At 39.0% G+C, this 25,190-nt stretch overlaps 1 protein-coding gene and 1 pseudogene across 4 annotated transcripts in view; both read right to left on the reverse strand.

Moving 5' to 3' along the window:
- Positions 1 to 8,116: 8,116 nt before the first annotated feature.
- On the reverse strand, positions 8,117 to 9,597 carry LOC103883980 (annotated as a pseudogene). The gene has a single exon (XR_646397.4). The product of XR_646397.4 is annotated as a presenilins-associated rhomboid-like protein, mitochondrial pseudogene (transcript).
- Positions 9,598 to 11,503: 1,906 nt separating this feature from the next.
- Positions 11,504 to 25,190, reverse strand: part of AIG1 (androgen induced 1) — a 287,736-nt gene continuing 274,049 nt past the window's right edge. For all 3 annotated transcript variants that reach the window (XM_017958269.2, XM_017958268.3, XM_017958270.3), the window contains exons 6-7: positions 18,608 to 18,771; positions 11,504 to 12,176 (exon numbers count right to left, since the gene is read on the reverse strand). In XM_017958269.2, coding sequence (XP_017813758.1) covers positions 12,139 to 12,176; positions 18,608 to 18,771 — 202 coding nt within the window. In that variant the 3' untranslated portion in view covers positions 11,504 to 12,138. The remainder of the gene's footprint in view (positions 12,177 to 18,607; positions 18,772 to 25,190) is intronic.

Genomic DNA, 25,190 nt, shown 5'->3' on the forward strand with positions numbered 1-25,190 from the left:
GCGACTGCAAATCCTAGCCAGAGAAATTAGGTGAGAGAAAGAAAGAAAATGCAGCCAAATTGGAAAAGAGGAAATAAAATTGTCCCCATTTTTAGATGACCTAATCTTATTTATAGAAAACCATAAAGACTCTACCAAAGAACTCTTAGAGCTGATAAACAAATTCTGTAAAGTTGTGTGACACAAAATCAACATGAAAAATCAATAGCATTTCTATGATATTGTTGATAGCATTGTTATTCTATCAATAACAAACTAACTAAAAAAGATGTCAAGAAAGCAATCCCATTTATAATGACTACAAAAAATAAAATACATAGGAATAAATTTAACCAAGGAAGTAAAAAACTCCACAGCAAAAACTACAAAACACTATTGAAAGAAATTAAAAGGGATATAAACAAATGGAAATTTTATACTTATGAATTCGATAAATTAATATTGTTAAAATGATCATACTACCCAAAGCAATGTATAGAATCAATGCAATCTTTATCAAAATACTAATGATATTCTTCATAGAAATAGATTTTTTAAAAACCTCCTAAAATTCGTATGGAACCACGAGAGACCCTAAATAGCCAAAGCAATAGTGAATGAAAAGAACGAAGCTGGAGCCATCACGCTACCTGAGTTCAAAATATCTTACAAAGCTATGACCAAAAGAGCATTGTATTGGTACAAAACCAGACACGCAGACCAAGGGAACAGACTAGAGAACCCAGAAATACACATATTTACCAGCCAATTGATTTTCAATAGAGGCACCAAGAACATACACTGGGGAAAGAACACCCTCTTAAATAAACAGTGCTAGGAAAACTGGACATTCATATGCAGAAGAATGATGCTAGGCTCTTACCTCTTACCTATACAAAAATCAATTAAAATTAAAGACATAGGTGAAATGCTTCAGGAGATTGATTTAGGTAAAGATTTTATGCTTAAGGCTTCATAAACACATGCAACAAAAGCAGAAATAGGCAAATGAGATTATATTAAACTAAAAAGCTCTGCACAACAAAGAAAACAACAGAGTGAAGAGACAATTTGTAGAATGTGAGATGTTTGCAAACTGTTTTCCTGACTATGGGCTAATATCCAGATTATACAGTGAACTCATAAACTCAAACAACTCAGCACCAGAAACAAATAATCTGATTAAAAAGTGGGCGAAGGAACTGAATAGACATTTCTCTAAAGAAGATATACAAATGGGCAACAAACATGAAAAAATGCTCAACATCACTAATCATTAGGAAAATACAAATCAAATCCACAATGAAATATCATCTCACCCCAGTTAGAAATGACTACTATCAAACAGACAAAACATAAGTGCTGGCAAGGATGTGGAGTAAAGGTAACTGTTATACATGGTTGGTGAGAATGTAAATTAGTACAGACATTATGGAAAATAGTATGGAGGTATCTCAAAAAACTAAGAATAAACTACCATATGAGACAGCAATCCCAGTATTGGGTACTTAGCTGAAGGAAAGAAAATCAGTATATTGAAGGGATACCTGCACCCCTATATTTATTGCAGCACTATTTACAATAGCTAAGATATGAAAGTAACCTAAAGGTCCATCAACAGATGAGTGGATAAAGAAAATATGGTGTACGTGCGCGCGCGCGCGCGCGCGCGCACACACACACACGTGAATACTATTCAGCCACAAAAATTGAAATCCTGATATCTGTGTACCTTAAATGAGCCTATAGGACGTTAAGTGAAATAGGCACAGAAAGAGAAATACTGCGTGTTCTCACTCATATGTAGGAGCTACAAAAAAATTCAGCTCATGAAAGAAAAGAGTTAGAATTATGGATACCAGAGGTTGGGAAGGGTAGAGGGAGGGGAGGGTGGGGAGAGGTTAGTTAACAGATACAAAATTACAGCTAGACATGGGAAATGAATTCTGGTGTTCTGAAGCTCTACAGCATGAATATAGTTAACTATAATTTATTGTATATTTTTGAAAAGCCAGAAGAGGGGATTTTGAATGTTCACAACACAGAGAAATGATAAATGTTTGAGGTCATGAATATGCCAGTTTCCCTGATTTGATCATTATACATTGTATACATGTATCAAAATGTCACACTGTATCCCATAAATATCCACAATTATTACATGTCAACTAAAAAGGGAAAAATGTGGCTTCATTGAAGGTAAAAATATAACTCATTTGAAGCTAGATCTGACATTCCCAACTCCTCAGAAAAATAAGAACAATAACAGTGTTGTGGATATTTTTGTCTCATTTCTGACTTTAAATGGGAAAGTCTTCGGTGTTTTAGATGGCTATTCCTTATAATGATATGGAATGTTTTTATATTTTTCTTTCACTAATATTATCATAAATCAATGTTAAATTTTCTCAAATGTCCTAGAACAACTATAGAGAATATCATGATTTTTTTCTTTTGTGCATCATTGAGATAGTAGTGTTAATGAAAATTCTACTATTAAGCCATCCTTGAATTTTTAGAATAGAACTACTTAGTCATGAAAACATATTTAGTGTTGAATTTATGTTGTCAATATTTTAGTTAAAGCAAGTACTTTTTTTCTTTGTTGGCTTTTATAAGGATTATATTAACTTTGAAAACTAATTTGGGAAGTGTTTCATCATTCTGCAATTTTGGAACATTTAAAATAACACAAGAACTGTTGTTTGAAAGATTTTTTAAGGATTTGCTCATAAAATGATCTGGACTCAATTCCTTTTTTGGAGATAGTTAATGAAAAATTGAAATGTCTTCCCTAAATGTAAGCTTATTAAAGCTTTCTAATTTTTATTGAATCAATTTTCCCTGAAAATTGTACATTTTATTGAGTTCTAATAATTAGTGTCCATAAAGCTAAAAAATGTTTTAAAATTAAAAATTTTCTTTCCATCCTTGTTTATATTGTCAAATATTCGTGTTTCTCTCTCTCTTTCTTTCCAGTTACCCCATGTCATTAGTTTGCATATTTATTGATACTTTTACAGGTGAGATACTGTATTTATTAATCAATTTATCAATTTTGCTGTTTTTCTGCTTATTTAACTTCTGCTTTTATTTTTATTATTTCCTCATATATCTCTATGATTTGGTTTTGTTTTCTATTTCTTCTGCTGAATATGTAGTTTGTTTTCTTCATTTAGTTTTGTGTAAAAATAAAATCTAAGGCTATATATTTTTTCCGTGTATAGCTTTGGCCACATTCATTAAGTTTAATTATGAGATATTGTGCCATTATTTCCTGAATAAATTGCAATCCCTTTTAAATTTTCCTCTTTAACATACTTTTCCTTCCTCAAAGAGTTAGTTTTAAGATTATTAACTACCTTTTTTAGAACAGGTAATATAATTTTTTCAAAAATAAAAAAATAACATGCATAATGAACAATCTCCCACCAATTCTATTTCCATTTTATCAGTCCTGTTTTCCCCTGTACAATTTAAATGGACAACTTTTTACACTTTTATGTATCCTTCTAAAGTTTTCTTATGTGCATACAAGCAAAAATCCATTCTTTTATCTCCCCCCACCCTTTTTGAAAAGTGGCATGCTATACACACTATTCAACATATTTCTTTTTAGAATTTAAAGTTGATGCCGGGCGCGGTGGCTCAAGCCTGTAATCCCAGCACTTTGGGAGGCCGAGATGGGTGGATCACGAGGTCAGGAGATCGAGACCATCCTGGCTAACACCGTGAAACCCCGTCTCTACTAAAAATACAAAAAACTAGCCGGGCGAGGTGGCAGGCGCCTGTAGTCCCAGCTACTCGGGAGGCTGAGGCAGGAGAATGGCGTGAACCCGGGAGGCGGAGCTTGCAGTGAGCTGAGATCCGGCCACTGTACTCCAGCCTGGGCGGCAGAGCAAGACTCCGTCTCAAAAAAAAAAAAAAAAAAAAAAAAAAAGAATTTAAAGTTGATTTTTAGAAAATTTTCAATATCAGTGCACAGAATGTCATCATTTCTTTTCTCCCTTCTTCCTTCTTTTTACAGCTCCTCCTTTTTATGGTAGTCATTAAGTGGAGGCATCATAATTTCTAAAAGCAGTTTCCTATTATTAACATTTCAATTGTTTCCATTTTTTCCTATTACAAACTTTGCTGCAATTAATAAGCTTAACATATGTGGAAATATGAGTTAGCATAAGTTCTGAGTAATAGAACTGCTAGGTTAAATGATTTGTGCATTTGTAATCTTAAAAGATATAGACAAATTCCTTTCTATAAGGATTGTGCCTGTTTGTACTTCCACAAGCAATTATGAAAGTGTCTATACTCTTATTCAGTAGAACGTGTGGTCAAAGGCTACAAGTTTTGTCAATCCAATAGATACAAATGATATTCAGTGTGGCTTTAATATGTACTTTTTCGTATTATGATTGAAGTTGCATTCTTTTCATTTGTTTAAGAGATACTTTGTTTTACTCTGAATTATTCGTGTTTTCTTGCCATTATTTTCCTATTAGGTTATTGCTTTCTTTCTTTTTTAAGGATCTCTATATATATTAGGAAGATAAACCATTTGTAAAAATATGTCAGGGTAAAAGATGCAAGATATAGATCCAACTTTTTTTATCCAGATCACTTTCCAGTTGTCCTAATGATATTGAATAACCTATCCTTCCTCGCTGATTTGAGGTACAACTTTTATTATATTCCAAATTCCTACATGTATTCATTTCTATTGTTGTTCTTGCTATTTTGTTCTATTAGTTGGTGTATTCATAGTCAATTTCCTACTGCTTTATTAAATGAGGACTTTATAATATGTTTTAATACTTGGTTGGGCTAGTCTTCTAGTTCTTTCTCATTGCTTTTTTAACTCAGAGCTTTCCTATCAATTCTTGCTTGTTAATTTTTATCTATGATCTTAAAGATTAACTTGTCTAGTTTCAAAAATAAGCATATAAATAAAAAACAAAAGTTTGTATTTTTGAATAATAAATTAACCTGGAACTTGGTATCTATGATACACTCTTGCTTTCTAAGTACATGGTATGTGTTTCCATTTCTTCAAACCTTCTTTTGCATCATTTAATAGTTTCAAAATTTTTTTCATAAAGCTGTTGCTATTACAAAGGGTCCTTTTCTTCCATTATATCCCATTACATCTTATGTATAATAAAACTATGGATTTGCATGTATTTGTACTCTATAACCTTATTATCTTAATTTCAAAGTCAGCTTTCAGTTTATTGTTTTGGATGTGTGTAACAGATTGTAGTTTCCAAATCTAGCCACCAATATCTGGTCATCACATATATTCTTTCTACAATGTAACATTGATAGTTTCCCATCAAGACATGGGGATCTATATTCCCTTTCCTTGAAATTAGGCCAGACTATGACTGCAGCAGAAGTGATACTATGTGACTTCTGACTCTAAATCATATTAAATAAAAACTTTTCATTGGGCCTGCTAAGATCCAGGCACCACATTGTGATAAGGCCAAGCAACCACATGGAAAAGACACACACTCACATGGGGTGAAGCCGAGAAGCAATGTGAAGAGGCCACATATCATTGTTCCAATCACAGCCTTAGCTGAGGCCTCAGTCAACCACCAGCAGCAATCACTGGGCATATAAGTGAGCGAAACTTCAGAGGATTCTAGCCACTAGCCTTCAAGTTACCCCAGCAGATAACCAGCGGCACATAGACAAGCTCAGGCCACCAAGTCCTGCCCAAGTTGCAAATTCATTTGCAAAATAAATATTCTAAGCAACTAAGTTTTAAGATGGTTTTTTGGCAGTAATAGATGTGGATCACAAGGTCAGGAGTTTGAGACCAGCCTGTTCAACACACTGAAACCCCGTCTCTACTAAAAATACAAAAAATTAGCTGAGTGTGGTCGTGGGCGCCTGTAATCCCAGCTACTTGGCAGGCTGAGGCAGGAGAATCGCTTGGATCTGGGAGGGGGAGGTTGCAGTGAGCCAAGATTGCACCACTGTACTCCAGCCTGGGCGACACTGTGAGACTCTGTCTCAAAAAACAAAAACAAAAACAAAAACAAAACATTCATCAGCAAATTGTAATGATTTTAGATTTTTCGTTATAATTTTTATAATTCTAATTTTTTTCTGGTTGTGATCTAAGGATAAGAACAGCACACTCGATGCGACATACGCTTCCTTCAAAATCTAATAAGACATACCAAGCAATGTGCCTCTTTCATAGTAGTAATGCATGCAAAATGAAACAATTTGATTTTACTTTAGAGGGTATATATTGACATGTCTCATTCAGATCACTGGAGCCCTAGAAACTTCACAAAGGTAGATGGCCCAGTTTTTTTTGAAAGGGGGCCATTTATCTATTGCCCTCTAGCATGCTTGTGTCTTCTCAAGTTATCTAGGGTACTTGCTGAATTCTTCAAGCAGTGTGATATAATCAATGTAATAAAAACTTGATTTCCCATGGGACAGTTACACAAACAAGGTCACTGTGGACTAAATCATGATATAAAGCCATGATTGAAATAACCTTCAGAAGGCAATCCTAAACAAAAAGAATAAAGCTAGAAGCATCATGCTACCGGACTTCAAACTATACCACAGGGCTGCAGTAACCAAAATAGCATGGTACTGACAAAAACGGACACATAGACCAATGGAACAGAATACAGAATGCAGAAGTAAGACCACATGTCTGCAACTATCTGATCTTCGACAAACCTGACAAAAAAACAAGCAATGGGGAAAGGATTTTCTATTCAATAAATGGTGCTGGGATTACTGGCAAGTCATATGCAGAAGACTGAAACCAGACCTCTTCCTTACACTATATAGAAAAATTAACTCAAGATGGACTAAAGACTTAAATGAAAAACCCAAAACTATAAAAACCCTGGAAGACAATGGATGCAATACCATTCTGGGCATAGGACTGGGCAAACATTTCATGATGAATACACCAAAAGCAACTGCAACAAAAGTAAAAACTGACAAATGGGATCAAATTAAACTAAAGAACTTCTGCACAGCAAAGGAAACTGTCAACAGACTGAGCAGACAACCTAGAGAATTGGAGAAAACATTTGCAAACTATGCATCTGACAAAGGTCTAATATCCAGCACCTATAAGGAACTTAAATAAATTTACAAGCAGCAAACAACCCCATTAAAAAGTGGCCAAAGGACATGAACAGACTCTTTTCAAAAGAAGACATACATTTGGTCAACAATCTTATGAAAAAAAGCTCAGTGTCACAGATCATTAGAGAAATGCAAATCAAAGCCACAGTGAGATAGATACAATTTCACACCAGTCAGAATGGGTATTATCAAAAAGTCAAAAAATAACAGGTGCTGATGAGGTTGTGGAGAAACAGGAACGCTTCTACACTGTTGGTGGGAACGTAAATTAGTCAAGTATTTCAGAAGACAGTGTGGTGATTCCTCAAAGGCCTAAAAACAGAAATACCATTCTACCCAGCAATTCCATTACTGGGTGTATCACCAAAGGAATAGAAATAATTCTATTATAAAGACACATGCATGTATATGTTCACTGCAGCCCTATTCACAATAGCAAAGACATGGACTCAACCTAAATGCCCATTAATAGTAGACTAGATAAGAAAATGTGGTGCATATACACCAGGAAATACTATGTGGCCATAAAAAAAGAATGAGATCATGTCTTTTGCAGGAACAGGGATGAAGCTGGAGGCCATTATCCTTAGCAAACTAATGAAGGAACAGAAAAATCAAATACTGCATATTCTCACTTATAAATGGGAGCTAAATGATGAGAACACATGGACACATAGAGCGGAACAACATATACTGGGACCATTCAGAGGGTGGAGAGTGGGAGGAGGGAGAGGATCATTTTATATTTGTTGTTTATTTATTAATTATTTATTAAAACAACTAATGCGTACTGGTCTTAATACCTGGGTGACAAAATAATCCATAGAACAAGCCCCCATGATACAAGTTTACCTATAAAACAAACCTGTACGTGTACTTCTGAACTTAAAAGTTAAAATAAAATAATAAAAATATTTATAACACTTGCAGACACACACATACACACACACACACACACACACACAGAGAAATAGCCTTGAGAAAATATAGTGAGGGCGTTATGCTATCCTTGCAAGGTAAAAGAAATTTATTTTTATTTTTACTTTTTTATTTTTTACAAACTAGATGTAAACCTTTATTTCACAACTGTGTCATATTCACTTTCTGAAAAGACATGGACCGGGGGACACAGCTGAAAACACTGGGAGGCCAGATGCTGGCATCTTCCAGGTGGGAGCATAGCCGTGATCACTCTAGGGCCAATGTCTCCTAGGGCTCTCAGGCAGCACAAGCCAGAGGCACCAGCACTGTGCAATCCCAGTTTTACTTAGAGCCACCTCTTTTTTGTGGGGCGGGGGGGGGCATTAGTCCTCATTTCATGCCAGATTTTCAGTAGAGGCTCCCTGTTCTTCCAAATCAGTTCAGGACTGTAAGTAACATACCATATTCCAAAGACAGCTCCCCCAAGATGTGCTGCATAATCAAAAAATTTCCATCCCAGGATCATTCCTGCCGTATCCATGGCATTAATGGCTTTTAGGGCACTTCCTCCCGTGAATGTGAATATTGGAAGAAAATAATGGCAAGCCTCCCTTCCGGGATCTTAGTGTGGACGGCTGCGAGGATCATCACGGTGGCGCGAGATGCATCATGTCATTGTCCATATCTTCGTTTGGCCAACTTTACACATATAATTGACAAAATTGGAAATAACATCTGCAGATAGGTACACTGCCATGAACTGCTCTTGACCCAAAATGTTCACTATACTGGAAGAGAAGCTCCACAAAACATACATATTTGCTGCCATGTGAAATAAGGAGAAATGATTGAATGTTGACAGCAACATTGGAGAACAACGGACCTTTGAGGCTGGATTAGATGTGAAATATCTGATCACTGTCCACTGTAGAGAAGGTACTCTCTATAAACAGAAAACAAGGACATTTGCAGCTATGATACCTGAGTCCGCTGACCATTACTTAGGTTATTCCACCCCTTGTTAATCTCTTTTCTGAAGTCTCCTTTTTGTGGTCTTATGCTATCCGGCCAATCAGCTTTTATGCCATCGAAATAACTCTGGACCCTGGATTTCAGTAATTCATATTGCCAAATAGCAGCTGATCCAAATGCACAGCCTGTAAACCCAACAGTAAAAAAATAAAGGTTTTAGGAGAGTCCTTATAGGACAGGGAGAAAGATAAAAGACATGTTTCTTCCACCAGAGGAATCAAAGCACTTCTTTTGTATCCCTCACCACTTGTCCCGTGTCTGATCTTCGGGGTTCAACCTCACTGGGTTCTTTTCTGAATCCACATTTTTTCCTGAATTAATTAGTTAAAGCTGCGTCTGAGCAGCTGCGGCTGGGCTAGGGCCTCAATGAGCTCCTTGCAGCTGCTGCTGCCCACCAGTGGAGCCCACGCTGGACCACAGCCCCAGCCTCTCTGCGCCCAGCCTCGCCACTCCATTTTCCGGCTGAAAGAAAATTTTAGGCTGGGCACAGTGGCTCACGCTTGCAATCCTAGCACCTTGAGAGGCCAAGGTGGGTAGATCACCTGAAGTTGGGAGTTTGAGACCAGCCTGATCAACGTGGAGAAACCCCATATCTACTAAAAATACAAAATTAGCAGGGCATGGTGGTGCATGCCTGTAATCTCAGCTACTTGGGAGGCTGAGGCAGGAGAATCGTTTGAACCTGGGAGGCGGGGTTGCAGTGAGCCGAGATGGTGCCGCTGCACTCCAGCCTGGGCAACAAGAGCAAAATTCCATTTCAAAGAAAAAAAAAAAGAAAGAAAATTTTAGCGCCTTCATCCGATATCCCAGGGATTGTATTTGTGTGTGTGTGTGTGTGTGTGTGGTTTTTGTATTGTTTTGTATTGCCTTCTGTTTCCAGAAGGCAAAAAGATTTCTGGAAACACTGATATCAGTGGAGCCACCGCCTAAGTAAGCTTACAATAATTTATCATTCTCCAAAATTCATCAATCTTTTGTACATAGATCATATTAATTTGCTGTTACTGACATAGCAAAATGTCAGTCCACTGACTGGTGGCTTAAACCATATGAATTTATTTTCTCAAAGTTCTGGTGGCTAGAAGTCCAAGATCAAGGCATCGGCAGGTTTGGGTCCTCTGAGTCCTCTCTCCTTGGCTTGCAGTTGGCCACCTTCTTCCCATGCCCTCACATGGTCTTTCCTCTGTGTATGGACATTCCTGGTGTCCCTTTGTGTGTCCAAATTCCCCCTTTTTACAAAGACCCTACTCAGATTGGATTAGGGCCCCTTTTAATGGCCTCATTTTAACTTAATCCCCTCTTTAAAGGCCCTGTCTCCCAAAACAGTCCTATTCTAAGGCACTAGGGGGTTAGGGGCTCAATATATAAATTTTAGGGGGACACACTACCACAGTGTAACCCATAATAGAGGTCAGACAGGTAAGATATGTGTAGTTGTGATGGAAACCAACTCTGGATCCTTCAAGTCTTTGATCCTGCACTAATTGCAGCAGTCATTCCAAGGGTGTGGTATTGCTGTGCTTTTCTGTTTTGGTGGATTTCTGCTTGACTTTTCCTACTTAACAGTTCCAACTCCGTGAGTTAGGAAACTAATATGGTAACGCTGCTAGATGCATTCTATATTTCTATCAATTATGCTTTTAGAAATGGGGCATATAGAGTGTGGGAGAAAGAGAGACAGAGGGAAGGAAGGAAGAGAGATTTTTAGCATTTGATTACATTTAAATGTAACTGTAATTTTTAATTAAATTTTTTGAGTTTAAATTTTTTTCAAATTAAAGTTTAATGTTTTTCATTTTTTAATTTTAAAATTTAATTCTAATTTTGGAGTGAATGGTTTTATATCATTTGTTGATCTCTCTCAACATTGGGCAATCAATACTTATATTTGTGTTAAGTAACATTTTATAATTTATATAACATTATATTTTTCATCTTAAAAATAATTATGGTCAACGACTTTGTAAAATAGTTTTTTTAAAACAATTTTGTGGCCGGGCGTGGTGGCTCATGCCTGTAATCCCAGCACTTTGGGAGGCTGAGGCGGGTGGGTCACGAGGTCAGGAGATCGAGACCATCCTGGCTAACACGGTGAAACCCCGTCTCTACTAAAAATACAAAAAATTAGGTGGGCATGGTGGGGGGTGCCTGTAGTCCCAGCTACTCGGGAGGCTGAGGCAGGAGAATGACATGAACTCGGGAAGCAGAGCTTGCAGTGAGCCAAGATTGCGCCACTGCACTCCAGCCTGGGCAACAGAGCGAGACTCTGTCTGAAAAAAAAAAAAGAAAAAAAATTGTTTTGGAGTTATCAAAAAGATTCACATTTTTTAAAATCTGAAAATTATAGAAAAGAACCACGTTCAGTAAACCCATTTTCAACAGGTAATAAAAACAAAAAGGAGACACCAATGCTGTTAGGATTTTGAGATGCACCATGCAGACATCAGGTTCAGAGTGGCTTCATCTTTATTAAAGTCAGAATTTGCATCTAAGAAAAGTTTCACATGATTAAATCAAGAGATGCAATACACTCAGGCTTTTCATGAAATTGACATCATTATTACAAATAGTGCTCATTTGAGGCAACTGTAACATTATTGCAATGAGAAACATCTGTCCCCTTTCCTCTCAGGTCCCGATGGTGGCTTAGGTTCATGATTACAGCCACCTTTAGGACTAAATACACAAAAGCCTTACTCTACATCTGCCCCTTTGACTTTAACATAGTTCTCAAAAAGAAGTGCAATAAACTTTTATTCTTTCTTGATTAGATGGAGTTACAATTGCCAAAATAAAAATCCAAGTTCCAATTTTGGTTTTAAAACTAGAAAAGGAAAAAATGTTATTATCAATAATGACTTTGGGAAGAATTCTTTAAAACACAGTGAGGGTGAGTTCTTTTGGAAACAACTGTATTCTATGTTTATACATATTTATATATAAAAGGTGTCCTCATTGGGGGCGGGGGGTGCTGATGCCACCAGTTCCTTTGAAGCCTTTTCTCCCCCACTGCCAATGCCGGAGGGGAATGAGTCTTCAATGGCGGCTCAATCTAGCTCTTGCGTTTAGGCTTGGATCTCATTCCAATTTAGGCTTTTCTTTCTCTTCTTCCATACCTAGAAATACAGGCAAAGTGTTTTATTTGAGCATCAGATTAAACTACGAGCAGTTTGTTTAATCTGGTTTGCTAACACTACTCACACATCCACTCATCTGCCCTCACTTCTCCCATTCACTCTCCTGACACACCCCCGTTTCCCTCCTAGCTAAGAAGGAAAGCCATGCACAACTTTCTCCAGAAACATCCTCTGTGACCTCTCTTCCCCACCCTTTCCACAGAATCAGGACACAGCATCTCTGGGACACACCCAGCTCCTATGGCCTCTGGGAGACAAGCCTGCAAGTTGATTCATGACTTGCTGAGTTTGCGTGGAAACCCCAGCTAGACTGCTTTTTAAACTAGCTTCTGGCAACATGAGGTGTGCAACTCATGAGTTTCAAACAGACTTCATTTATTTTTACTTTAGTGCTGTCCCTTCCCAAGGCAAGGACTTTGGATTTTAAAAAGCCATTTTTTTTTTAAAGGTCCTAGAGAGTTTATTAGACAGAAGAACTGTTTATTTCCATACTCATGAATCTTAAACTGCAGTTCTCTCTCTGTTCAACCCAGTCCTGGTAGAATCATGTTTTTCTTCCTGAAGGACTTGTACGTACTGGACCAGTAAGACCCTTTGCCTATCGTCTGTAGAGAATAGTCAATGATGTTTCATGTTCCTGAAGATGAAAATGTTCATCATTTTTAGGAATTACAGTTAAATCTGGCAAGTGCTTTGCTTTTTCTTTTCTTTTTGAGACGGAGTCTCATCAGGCTCCCAGGCTGGAGTGCAGTGGCACTCCATCTCTCTCGCTCACTGCAGCCTCACTCGGTTCACGCCATTCTCCCGCCTCAGCCTCCCAAGTAGTCGAATTACAGGCCACTCGCCAGTTTTTGTATTTTAGTAGAGACGGGGTTTCACCATGTTAGCCAGGATAGTCTCGATCTCCTGACCTTGTGATCCACCCGCCTCGGCCTCCCAAAGTGCTGGGATTACAGGCTTGAGCCACCGCGCCCGGCCCTTTTTCTTGTACCTAAACATTTTTTGAATCTTACCAAATTCTCAGTTTCTTTGTTTCAATAGCAAAAATGAAACAAAATAACTTAAAATACCGCTTTGCAGGTTTTGTTAGTATTCTTTCATAAATTGCAAGCTTTCTGAGGGTAGGGCCCTTCCCTGTTTTGTTCCTGATTATATCCCCAGCACCTAACATAGGGTGTGTGTCTCATTGCAGGAGCTCAATTAATCTTTGTTGAATAAAATTAATAAGCAGTGAACACAGAGAAGACTTCAGAAGCCTGGACTAGTGGAAAGCAGTAGAACAAAATATGGGACTCCACAATATGAAAATTATGAAATTTAACCCCAGAGGGTCATAATGCTAGGGCTTACAATAGGAAGGACTTCCCCACCACATAACCCCCAGCTCCTGGTATATGTTTTGTGCTGTCAGAGTAGTGGTGGTGGAATGTGGGTAACGTGCTCTGAACGAATGTCCCCAGATGGTCTTTTATGTTTGATTTTCATGGCTAAGGAACTGGCAGAGATCTGGAGCACTTTTTCCAAAGTCCTTCTCAGAAATCCTATGAAGGAAAACTGAAAGTTGAGGAGTAAGGACATCTGACGGAAGGAGGAACAGGGTTGAAGGCAAGAAGGTACAATACGCCTTCGTTGTTGGGTAACCATGGAAAAAAGAAAATAGCACAGATTCAGCTCAAACAGCACATGTGTCTTGAACCTCAGCTCTGTCCCTATTCCCTCTCCTGTGGAGAGGCTATCAGGGGCTAAGAGCAATTTGCTTCTCTTTTTAAAGTCTGTTTTTTCCAAAGCGTTCTGCTGCAGATGGGTTGACTTGGCAGCAGTGCTGGAATCTTCAAAAGCGCGGGTGGAGAACGGGGGTTATTCACTGACCTAGAGAGGGAAAATGGCTTCCCACCTACTTTAGTTTGGCAGCTGTGAGGTAGAGAGAAAAAATTAGACAGCTGTAAATAATGTCTGCAAGAACCAGAGATAAAATTTCCATGCAAAAGGCAGGAAGAAATCTATCACAAAGCAGAGGCAGGATACACTTTTGGGACCAGAGGAGACAGGACTGCACGGCGCTGAGGGAGTCAAGTCACATGCCCTTCCTGCAGCCCGTGGGGAGGGCTCCACCAGGGGGCAGTGCTGGGACATTGCTAGGCCTGGGTGGGCCTGGGCGGAAATGACCTGTACGGGCAGCGGGAGGCGAAGAGGTGCAGGTTTCTGCACACATAGACCTCTCCTGTCTCCCGGCTAGCCTACTTTCTCTGTCCTCACACCAAACTTTTGGTTTTGAAAAGACTCATTTCTGGTCTTACAAAATGTAGCTTTAATAAGACTGGTCAGATATACCAAAATTGGGATAAAATCTTAGCTTAAGTACAGAAATATTTCAGCTGTGAATTGTGTCCGAACTGCCCTTCCCCAAACTGCTACATTGAAGTACTTAACCCTCAGTACCTCAGATTGGGAGAGAATGCCAAGGGTGTGGCTGGACAGCCATGTGCTAATGAAATTAGGTACGTGACTCACAGATCCAATCAACCTCCACAGCAGATGCCAAACATAGAGAGGTGGTTATGTGAAAAAGATCCACGGAGTGCCCTCTTGTCTGACTGCTTGGACCCCCGCGACTTGCATGGGAGGCCAACACGGTTTTTGAGAATTTTATGCCAGCAGAAACATTGACAGCGTGGACTGAAAGGGACAGAGACAGGATGAAATGAAGGACCAATGACTTCAAAGATGGTTCAGCGACTGGTTCCTCCTTGGTTGTAGAGGGTGGAACTATTGCCCAGGGCTGTGGGGGTGGGGCTCCTGTGACCCTGCGCCTGGAAGGCAGGGCTATGTATCCCCTCCCCTGTGAGCCCTGAGGACAGAGCATCTAGCCAAAGAGGATTATTTTCAAGCCTTAAAATGGAATGGAATTTCCCCCGCTAGCTTCAGACTTGCTTGGGAACCATGATTCTTTATTTTTCCCCTGTAACTTCTCCCTTACAGAATGGGAATGTATATTCTATGCCTGTCCCACCATTCTGTTTTGGAAGCAGATATCTTTTTGTCTGGTTTCCCAGGTTCACACACAGCTAGAGAACAATTTTGCTTCAGGATGACTCATACCCTGAGTCTCATGCATACCCAATTTTATGATATTTAAGATGAGATTTTGGACTTGAGAGTTGATGTTTGAAAGACGTTTGGGGTTGTTGGGATGGCATATTTTCATGGGGTGAAGGACATGTATTCTGGTGGGGGGGAGTGAAGTATTATGAACTGAACTGTGTCCCCCGCTCCCAAATTCATACGTTGAAATCCTAACCCCCAGGATCTCAGAATATTACTTTACTTGGAGACAGGGTATTTACAAATGAGGTCATCAGGGTGGGCCCTAATCGAATACAACTGATATCCTTATACAAAGGGGAAACTTGGAGACTGGACTGAACATCAGTTAGAAGGCACTGGCTCTGCCATCACCTATTCTGGAGGGTCACTTAAGATTTTGGGGCCTCAGTTACCTTTGGTGAAAGGAAAGGGTCGGTTTCGATGATTTCCAATCTCTCAGCTGTAAGATTCTGCAATAATGTGAATTTTATCTTGAAGTTGTAGCTAACATAAGCTACCCAAGTAGACGGAGCTGAGCTATTAAAAACCATTATAGAAAAAGGAGGGTGGCTCCAATGCAATCTTTCTTCTTCTTGGGGGATTGTATGGTAACTGATGTGAAATCATCAGGATTGTAGTACTGTACTCCCATGTCCTCAATTCATCCTAACACGCTTCTTTTGGTGAGTGGTTTTCGACTGAACAGCTAACAGAACCAGCAGCTAATGTGACTGAGTAAAGTGGCCAGGTGAGAACGAGGGAAAGTTACTCATCTAAAGCAGATAACTGATACTCAATTCTTTTTTCTTTTCTTTTGTTTTTGAGACATAGTTTCACTCTGTGGCTCAGGAGGATGGAGTGTGGTGGCATGATCTCGGCGCACTGCAACCTCTGCCTCCAGGTTGAAGCGGTTCTCGTGCCTTAGCCTCCCAAGTAGCTGAGATTACAGGTGTGAATGCCGGCTCATTTTTGTAGTTTTAGTAGAGATGGAGTTTCACAAGGTTGGCCAGACTGGTCTTGAACTTCTGGCCTCAAGTGATCCGCCCACCTTAGCCTCCCAAAGTTCTGGGATTGCAGGTGTGAGTCACCGTGCCCAGCCAATGGATAACTGATACTCTATTCTAAACCATTGTCACCAGAAGAGAACAGTGGTCTCTGTGTTTCCAGATCTTAAAATATTTGCTAAGAAGGTGAAAATCTGGCCTTTATGTCAAATCTCCCAATTTTTTTTTTTTTTTTTTTTTTTGAGATGGAGTCTTGCTCTGTTGCCAGGCTGGGGTGCAGTGGTGCGATCTCAGCTCACTGCAACCTCTGCCACCTGGGTTCAAGCAATTCTCCTGCCTCACCGAGTAGCTGGGACTACAGGCACACGCCACCATGCCCGGCTAATTTTTGTATTTTTAGTAGAGACGGGATTTCACCATGTCGGCCAGGATGGTCTTGATCTCTTGATCTCATGATCCACCTGCCTCCGTCTCCCAAAGTGCCGGGATTACAGGCGTGAGTCACAGCGCCCAGCCGAAATCGTCCAATTTCAAAATACTGATTCAAAACCAAAAATTCCACCGTGTACGCCTAACAGAACTTGTTAGGTAGAAGTTGGGGGAGGCCATCAGTTTGTGACCCCTCTTGTAAATGAGGATGATACTTACTTGGCACAAAACATCTGTCTCTGTGGAACTAACTAGATGGTCCTAGGTACATAAAGTTAATTTTCATATCTAAAATGAATTTTTAAAAAGTTAGTCAATCTTATGTTACTTAAGAGAATGGCATAAATCAAACAAATCATTTAAAAAAACCTTAATTTCATTATTCATTTTTAACTCTTCATTCAAAACTGCTAAAAAGCAGTATTCTATTAATGTAGAGTGGATATTTCTCTCTACTGGTTTTCAGGTCATCCTCTCACAGAAGTAGCAGAACTGTGGCCAAATGACTGTCAAATCAATCAATTCAAGTGTAAACAGGTACTTAAATACTTCCTGAAAAACATATATTGGACACATTCATTTAAGTTTAAATATAGCCTTTCTCCCAAGAAGCTGAGAAAGGTTTATACTTTGTTCTCAAAATATTTTTGTCAAGTAACTAAATACTTCTGTATATTAATGGAGCAAGATCGCTATTTCCATTGAACAGGTGGAACATTATTAAAAGATTAGTTACTGGTTCCCCAGCTGTGGCCTGAACAGAATTAAAAATGTTGATACTTTTTCTAATAGAACATTGATTAAAATCAAAAGCTGCTGAGAAAAGAAACCCTCAAATTCCCCTGGACCATTTAACATTGGCTAATACCCTGACACGTACAATCTTAGAGGATCCACACACACAAAAGTCCGATTCAGTAACCACACACAGTAACCATGCACTCACTGTGCTTTATTTGTCTGATTCGATTGAGCTCCTGGCAGGGTGTCTGGCACAAAGCAGGGTTCTCAATGTCGGTGTCACAGAGTCCATTTACTGCGGATGTCTAGAATGCTGTGATTGTGTCAGAGGAAAGAGCCAGGGCTTCCTAAAATCTCCAAACCATCTTGCCTTTGGATGTATTTTCATGCACGACTCAATCACTACATGTCTATGCTGGCGCTTTTTCCACCTTTCAATTTTTATGTTGTTTTACATACACTTCGGACAGGTTTTGCACAGCTTGGATAAGATTACGTGCCTTGCCAAGATAGAGGCTCTGCCATAAATGGAAACAAATGAGAAATCAAATCACAGATTAAAAGAGTTTTTGCAGCCACGAAATATTATCTTTTACTGCTTATAGCTCTTTGCCGCTTTCAGACCTTCCATATGACAGCCACTGGTGAGTCAAGGTGGCTGGAGCATCGCTCACTGCTTAGATAGAGCTCTAGCAGAATGGCAGTGAGACCTTTCCCAGGTGACTGCACCCACATAGAAAGTGGAGATCTGGGTGACTTTAAAGGAGACTGGTTACATTTAATAATGTATCTATTTAATTTGGGGCCCCTTTAGCTAACTAAGGCAGTATTGTGTTGTTAATGCGGACACATTTCCCTAATATGTGTTTTTTGTTAACACTACATTTTTCCCTATAAAATTTTATAGACATGCCTCTTTCCTCTTTAGATTTGGATGTTTTACTAGCTAATAAGACCAAGTGACTAGTAAACCTTTCAGGTAACTGTCAGAAGCTCTTAAATTCATATTGTAGTTATGAAAATGGAGCTCTTTACAGGAGATCCTGTGTGAAGGCTAAAAGAAGAGGCTACAGTGGAATTTTCCCTCAGTCTCTGCATAGACTCTTGTCGGCAGTAATTCTCTTGTTTTATGTTCCCTCAGACAATACTTACGTCTCTGTGTATCCCAGATATAGTTGTTCAGAACTTCTCCCAGCAGGTACAGGAAGTTCATTAAGATGGTTGTAGACCCAAAGAAGATGATTCTGGCTCCTGGGCCAATGTGTTCCAGGAAAGGGTACACCCACATGCCAGTTACATGATGCACCCAGCACACCCTGCAAAGGAATCGGAAAGGAGACAAGGACAGGAGTCACTCTTATGGCAGGCATCAAAGCTGCTGTGATGCAAATATATACTCCCTCACTCTCATCATGCTTCAGCATTTGCCAGTCTCAAGTTCGCTTCTGATACTCAGCAGCTACTGGAAATTTGGTTGTTGTTTTATTTTACTTTTTATTCTTAAGTAATTATAGACTCACAGAAGAAGCACAACACACTCACCTTCCCCTCATGCTAACATCTTGTATATTCCTGAGACAATTAACCAAAATTAAAAAATTAACATTGATATGACAGTACTAAATGATAGGCTTTATTCAGAATTTCCCAGTGTTCCTGTGAACGTCCTTTCTCTGTTCCAGGATCCAATCCAGGACCCCATGTGGTCTTCAGTCTTCACATCTCAGTCTCATACTCTGGCAGTTCCTCAGTCTCTCCTTGTCTTTTATGACATTTGAAGGGCATTTGAAGTTGTTGACTTTATTAACACTGTTCAACAATCTTTTAAATCTCTTCTTTACAGAAAGAGACAATATGGCATTGGGCAACCACAAGAGAATAAGACCTAGGTGAGTGTGTGCCAGATACCTTGCCATATGGCCTTTCAACTAGACACCAACACTCATGCCATATGGTGGCACAACCATGCATACCCTAGCAGGTACCAGCTTCCCACTCCTCTGATCTTCAGATGTGACACTGATTTCATTTTTTTCCTATTTTACTTACTTAATCATACTCTTTGTGTTCCAGAAATATTTTTGACTCAGTGGGAATAGTAACATCATGAATTGCCACCGCTTTCAAAAGTTTAGTTAGAATATCGGCTCCATTAGCTTGGATCCTGACATGACTGCTTACAGCTGTTTTCCAAACATTCTTGAGTTCATTCCTTTATAAACTGTTGGCAATTATGAAGACTAAATAAAATACAGATAACTCGATTGCATTGGGAATAAAGATGACTTTTCATACTCACGTGTTCTGAGGTCATTTTCCTTATCCATGGCTTCACTCTAAGTAGCTTATCTACACATAAACATTACTGGCAGGGCGCAGTGGCTCATGCCTGTAATCTCAGCACTTTAGGAGGCTGAGGAAGGTGGATCACCTGAGGTCAGGAGTTGAAGACCAGCCTGGCCAATGTGGCGAAATCCTGTCTCTACTAAAAATACAAAAATTAGCCGGGCATGGTGGTGTGCACCTGTAATCCCAGCTACTCGAGAGGCTGAGGCACAAGCATCACTTGACCCTGGGAGGCAGAGGTTGCAGTGAGCTGAGATCACGCCACTACACTCCAGCCTAGGTGACAAAGTGAGACTTGGTCTCAAAAATAATAATAATAATAAACATTACCTACACATGTACCTCATTTTTGGCAGGAAACCTGGGAATCTATACCTGAGAACCTGCATTATCAATGAGGGTGATACCCTCCCTTCTCTTGCAGGTGAAAATTCTTTCTGGGGTTGGTGGTAAAACAATTTTACACTATTTATGTAGAAAGCACAGATACACACACACACACATATATATACACACACAGATGTACATATATGCATAGAGAAACACATCAATAGGTGAACAAATAATCAAATGTGGCATATCCATGCAATGGAATATTACTCAGCCATAAAGAGGAGTAAAATGTTGATACATGCTACAACATGGATGGACCTTGAAAACATTATGCTAAGCAAAATAAGCCAGACACAGGTCACATATTGTATGTGATTCCACTTACATGAGGTACCTAGAATAGGCAATTTCATGGAGACAGAAAGCATAGTATCTATCAGTTACCAGGGGCTCGGGGGAGTGGGGAATAGGGACTTATTGTTTAATGGGAACAGAGTTTATGCAGGCGATGATGAGAAAATTTTGGGTATAGATACTGGTGATGGTTACACAATGTTGTAAATACATTTAAGGACATTAAATAGTATACTTGCAAATAGCTAAAATGATAAATATTATATTATGTATATTTTAGCACAATAAAAAATGTTCCTGTGGTGGAAATTAGGAAAAAAAATATGTCTACAAAGGTTCCTTGGTAGATGGAAGCAGTAATGAAAGAAAGCTTGAGGAACAATCTTACAGCAAAGAGGCATTCTCTAGGTCTGTCCAGGTCAGCCTGAATCACTGTCGAAATGAAAATATTTGCATCAAAAAAAGAGGCCATATTAGTCCAAAGATTCTGTTAGAAAAGCTGAAGCAGTTGTGAGAATCAGCAGAAATTAAATGGTTAGAACTACCCTGTGGGATTCTGAGAAGTCATATTTTTTGTCTATAAATTAGAAGCAGTTTCATCATTCTGACATTGTCTTAAATAATGTAAGGAAGGTGCTGCGTACCCATCAAGTGGTTTATTAATTTCCATGGAGAGAATATGCAATATTCCCCCAATTTAATACCATTTAGCTGTAGTTGATGTTGCAAATCAACTTATAAAATTTTAATCAGTCTGTGCTACAGGGTGTTTGCGCTGGAGCAGCCGGATGGATCTGGATTAAATGTGAGTCAGGCCATGCCACTGTTCTGCTCAAAACTTGCTTCCTCTCCTACTCAGAATAAAAGCCAGAGTCCCTAGATGGTTCTTCAAAGACCTACCCGCACTCTTCTGATTTAATCTCCTGTTATTCTCCCCATCGTTCCCTGCCACTCCAGCCCATTGACTCCTTGGTGTTCCTCGAACACTCTAAGCTCTCTCTGTCTCCGAGCTTTTGTATTTTTCCCCTGCCTGGAACAATACTCCTCACCACCCCCACAGCACCTCCCTGGACTCCCTTGTGTCCTTCAGGTTTTCATTCAAATGTCATCTTTCCAGTGATGTCTCCCCTGGCCACTGCATCTAAAAATTGCAACTTCTACCCTCAAAATGTCTGTTCTCGCTCCCTTTATTTTTTCTCCCAGCCATATAATATACTCTACTTATTTTTATTTGTCTGTTTATTATCTGTTCAATGAGCAAAGGAATTTTGTCCAATTATGTTCATTGCTGTATTCTGTGGTTCTTGGAGCAGTATCTGGCAGAGTATGCACTCAATAACTATTTGTTGAATTAATAACCTAATTAAGGAATATAAACAGCAACATCCGTTTATTGAGCCATTACTATAGTGCAGATACTTCGCCAATAACTTACAAATTTTTTTAATCTCAAAAAAATCCCTAAAATCTTTATGCTTTTTGTCACTATATTTAATTTAAGTCAGGAGTAGGGAAACCTTTTCTGTAAGGAACCAGATAGTAAATATTCCCATATGGTCTCAATCACAACTACTCAACTCTGCCATTGTAGTGCAAAAGCAGCCATAGACAATATGTAAACAAGTAAGTGTGGATGTGTTCCAATAAAACTTTATTTATAGACACTGAAATTTGAATTTGATGTATTTTCACATCATGAAATATTCATCTTTTGATTTTTTCAACTATTTAAAAATGTAAAAACCATTCTTAGCTTTTGAGTCATAAAACAAACAAACAAAAATCCAGGTGGTGGGCTGGATTTGGCACACGGGCTGTCATCTGCTGACTACTTGTTTAAGTAGTTCTTTGTATTTCACAAAGCTCCTTCAGCACACTATGTCATCTAGTCTTCTCAGCAATTCTAGATATAGCATGGCATTCTCATTTTACTATTGTATGAATCGGAGCTTATGGGGTATAAATGAGACTATGTCAGAACTGCCAATGCAATGTGAAATTCTCAGGTTTGCAACCTACAAGGCAGAGAAGCAGACAGCTATTCTGAGTGTGGTGCTCATAAACATGATATGTAATCTCCTTTACTTTATACATACCTATTAGGTATGATTATTCTCTTTAAACAGGTAAAGAAACTGAGATCAGACTAAATAACTTATCATAAAACTGGCAAAGCTAGGAAAGAAGTGCACATCTGATTTCTTTTTTGCTGCATTGACTTGCTTCCCTAAATGAGGCATTCAATATTGTCTCCAAAATGGAATTGAGTGTTTCTTGTTTGGTTTGGTTTGGTTTTCTTAACTTGGTAGGTCATCAAACAATCTCAGATAAAGAAATTCTGTTATTTGGGGTTTCACCTGGATCAGTGTGAATGATGCATCCACTTGTCTTAACAAGTTGTTCTTTCACCATTTGTTTCCTTGATTTTTATCAGGGCTCAATTCTCTGCACAAAGATGACTCATGGCCTTGCCCATCTATCTGGAGAGTTCCTAGTTCTTGGCTGACTTTTAATTTCTCTCCTTCTAAGGTCTTCTTGTCTTAGTGCTCAAATAATGTATGCTTATGGTCATGGTACCAATTTTAATTTTAGCCTAAGAAGTCAATAACCATGATATGTGTGCATGCATATATATGCACATATTAGTATAACAAGATTTTTTGACTGTCTGTTTTATTAAATGTACCTCCAATTTCATTCACTTTAATGTACCATTTAAAAAATAAGATTTATTCATGCCTCCTATCTCAGTGCTTTGCTATTCACAAATGATACAAAGTAAACGGGTTACATGAATGAATTAAATTACACATGTACCTTGAAACTGTGTACACCTATAATGCATCAATGAAAAAAAGTAAATGAGGCAGAGCTAATTCCTGTCCTCATGGAGTACAATGTAATGAGAAATACAGATAATTAAGAATTACAAGTGTAGTCAGAATTAAGAAAGGGTAAGTGTAGGGGTGCCATGGGTACACAGGGATTAGTCCCCAACTTTTTTTAAACCTCCCACTTGCCTTTAGTCTTTCTTTTTTATTTATTTATTTATTATTATTATTATACTTTAAGTTCTAGGGTACATGTGCATAACGTGCAGGTTTGTTACATATGTATACTTGTGCCATGTTGGTGTGCTGCACCCGCCTTTAGTCTTTCTTTCTCTTGTGTATTTAACTTTCTTTCAAATTGGTGTTTTTCATAGCTGATGAATGTGTTCAAATGCATCTCATTAAAGCACAACCAAAAGTTCTCAAATATTTCACAAGTACTACTCAGGTCTCTCCTCTTCAAAGGCAAACTTCTCCAATAAGTGGTCCAGATTCACTGACGCCCTATCTGTACATTGTACTCACTTTCACCCACAGCAGTCTGGTGTCTCTTCTTGCTATTCGACCAAAAGATACTGGTCTTTGACATCAGCTTCTCCTGGTTTTCCTCCTACCACATGGCTGTTCCTCTTCCCTTTGTCAGTGCACCCTTCACTACCCTACCACTAATTTTTGGATTTGCTTAAATCTTGGTTTCCAGACTGTTTTCTCTTATGCATTCTCAGTTGATGAGTTCATTCACGGCTATGGCATCATGTTCACTATCTATACACAGGTATTTTATAAACTGATATTCTAACCCAGATCTCTCCTCTATTCTAGGCAGTTTATCAAACTGTTCTTAAGACATCTCATTTTGCTCATCTTAAGCAGACAGTACTATCATTCATTCAGTTTTGTAACTCAAACATCGCAAGTCATCCTTGATACTTCCCTCTCTTTCATAGCATTTAGTTAATCCATTATTATTATATTATTTTACAATTTTATAACTTTATTTGATGTATTTGACGATCAGCAGTTAGTTCTCATCCACATTGACTGTCTGTAGATTTTTGAAAGTGGTAACAGGTACATAGGTAATGGAAGTATAGAACTTATCTGGTGAATCTTCATCCTCAGAACATTTTCTAGCCAACCACACATGGACACAGTATGGGACATTCCTTATTCCTTTGGCCCAGACAGTTTTGTTGGGCCTGGTATCAATGCACACATCTGGAGTTCCCATCTCCTTCGTGGCAAATTTCCAGATCTCTCTGAGTGCCTGAGGGGCAGACTTCTTGAAGCCCACTCCATGGACGTGCTTGTGAATGTTGATGGTGTATCATCAATGAGGTCACCACCTTCTTGATGGCAGAATGGCCCTTTTTGTCTCACCACCCTTCTTTGTGAGAGCCATTCTGCCAGGCCCAAGTTGGAAAGGAAGAGCGTGAGTAATTGTCCAATCCATTATCTTGTCTTATCAAGGTTACCCCTTACATCTCTCTAATATGTTGATTTTTTCCCACGTGCATCACCAGCATCTTAATTTGTGTTAGAAGCATTTCTGTTTGGAGGACTGTGATAGTTCCTAATTTGTCTCTACATCTATTTTTTCCCCCTTCCATGTCATTCTCACTGCGCCAGAGTGATCTTTCCAAACCAGAATTATGAACACACCATATCCCTGCTTTCAACATGTCAAAGGCCTCCCACTGGTTTTTTGTTAGAGACCCAAAGTTTCAACAAAGTCTAGAGTGCTCTTCATAGAGTGACTTCTATCTGTCTCTTTGGCCCCATCTCATATCTTGCTCCTGTTCCTCTTTGCATTCCTGTCACACTGGCTTTCATTTGGTTCCTGGATCTTGTCATGTTCCCTCCAGCAATGT

The sequence above is a fragment of the Papio anubis genome, chromosome 6 (genome assembly GCF_008728515.1).
Source record: "Papio anubis isolate 15944 chromosome 6, Panubis1.0, whole genome shotgun sequence".
In the NCBI taxonomy this organism is placed as follows: Eukaryota; Metazoa; Chordata; class Mammalia; order Primates; family Cercopithecidae; genus Papio; species Papio anubis.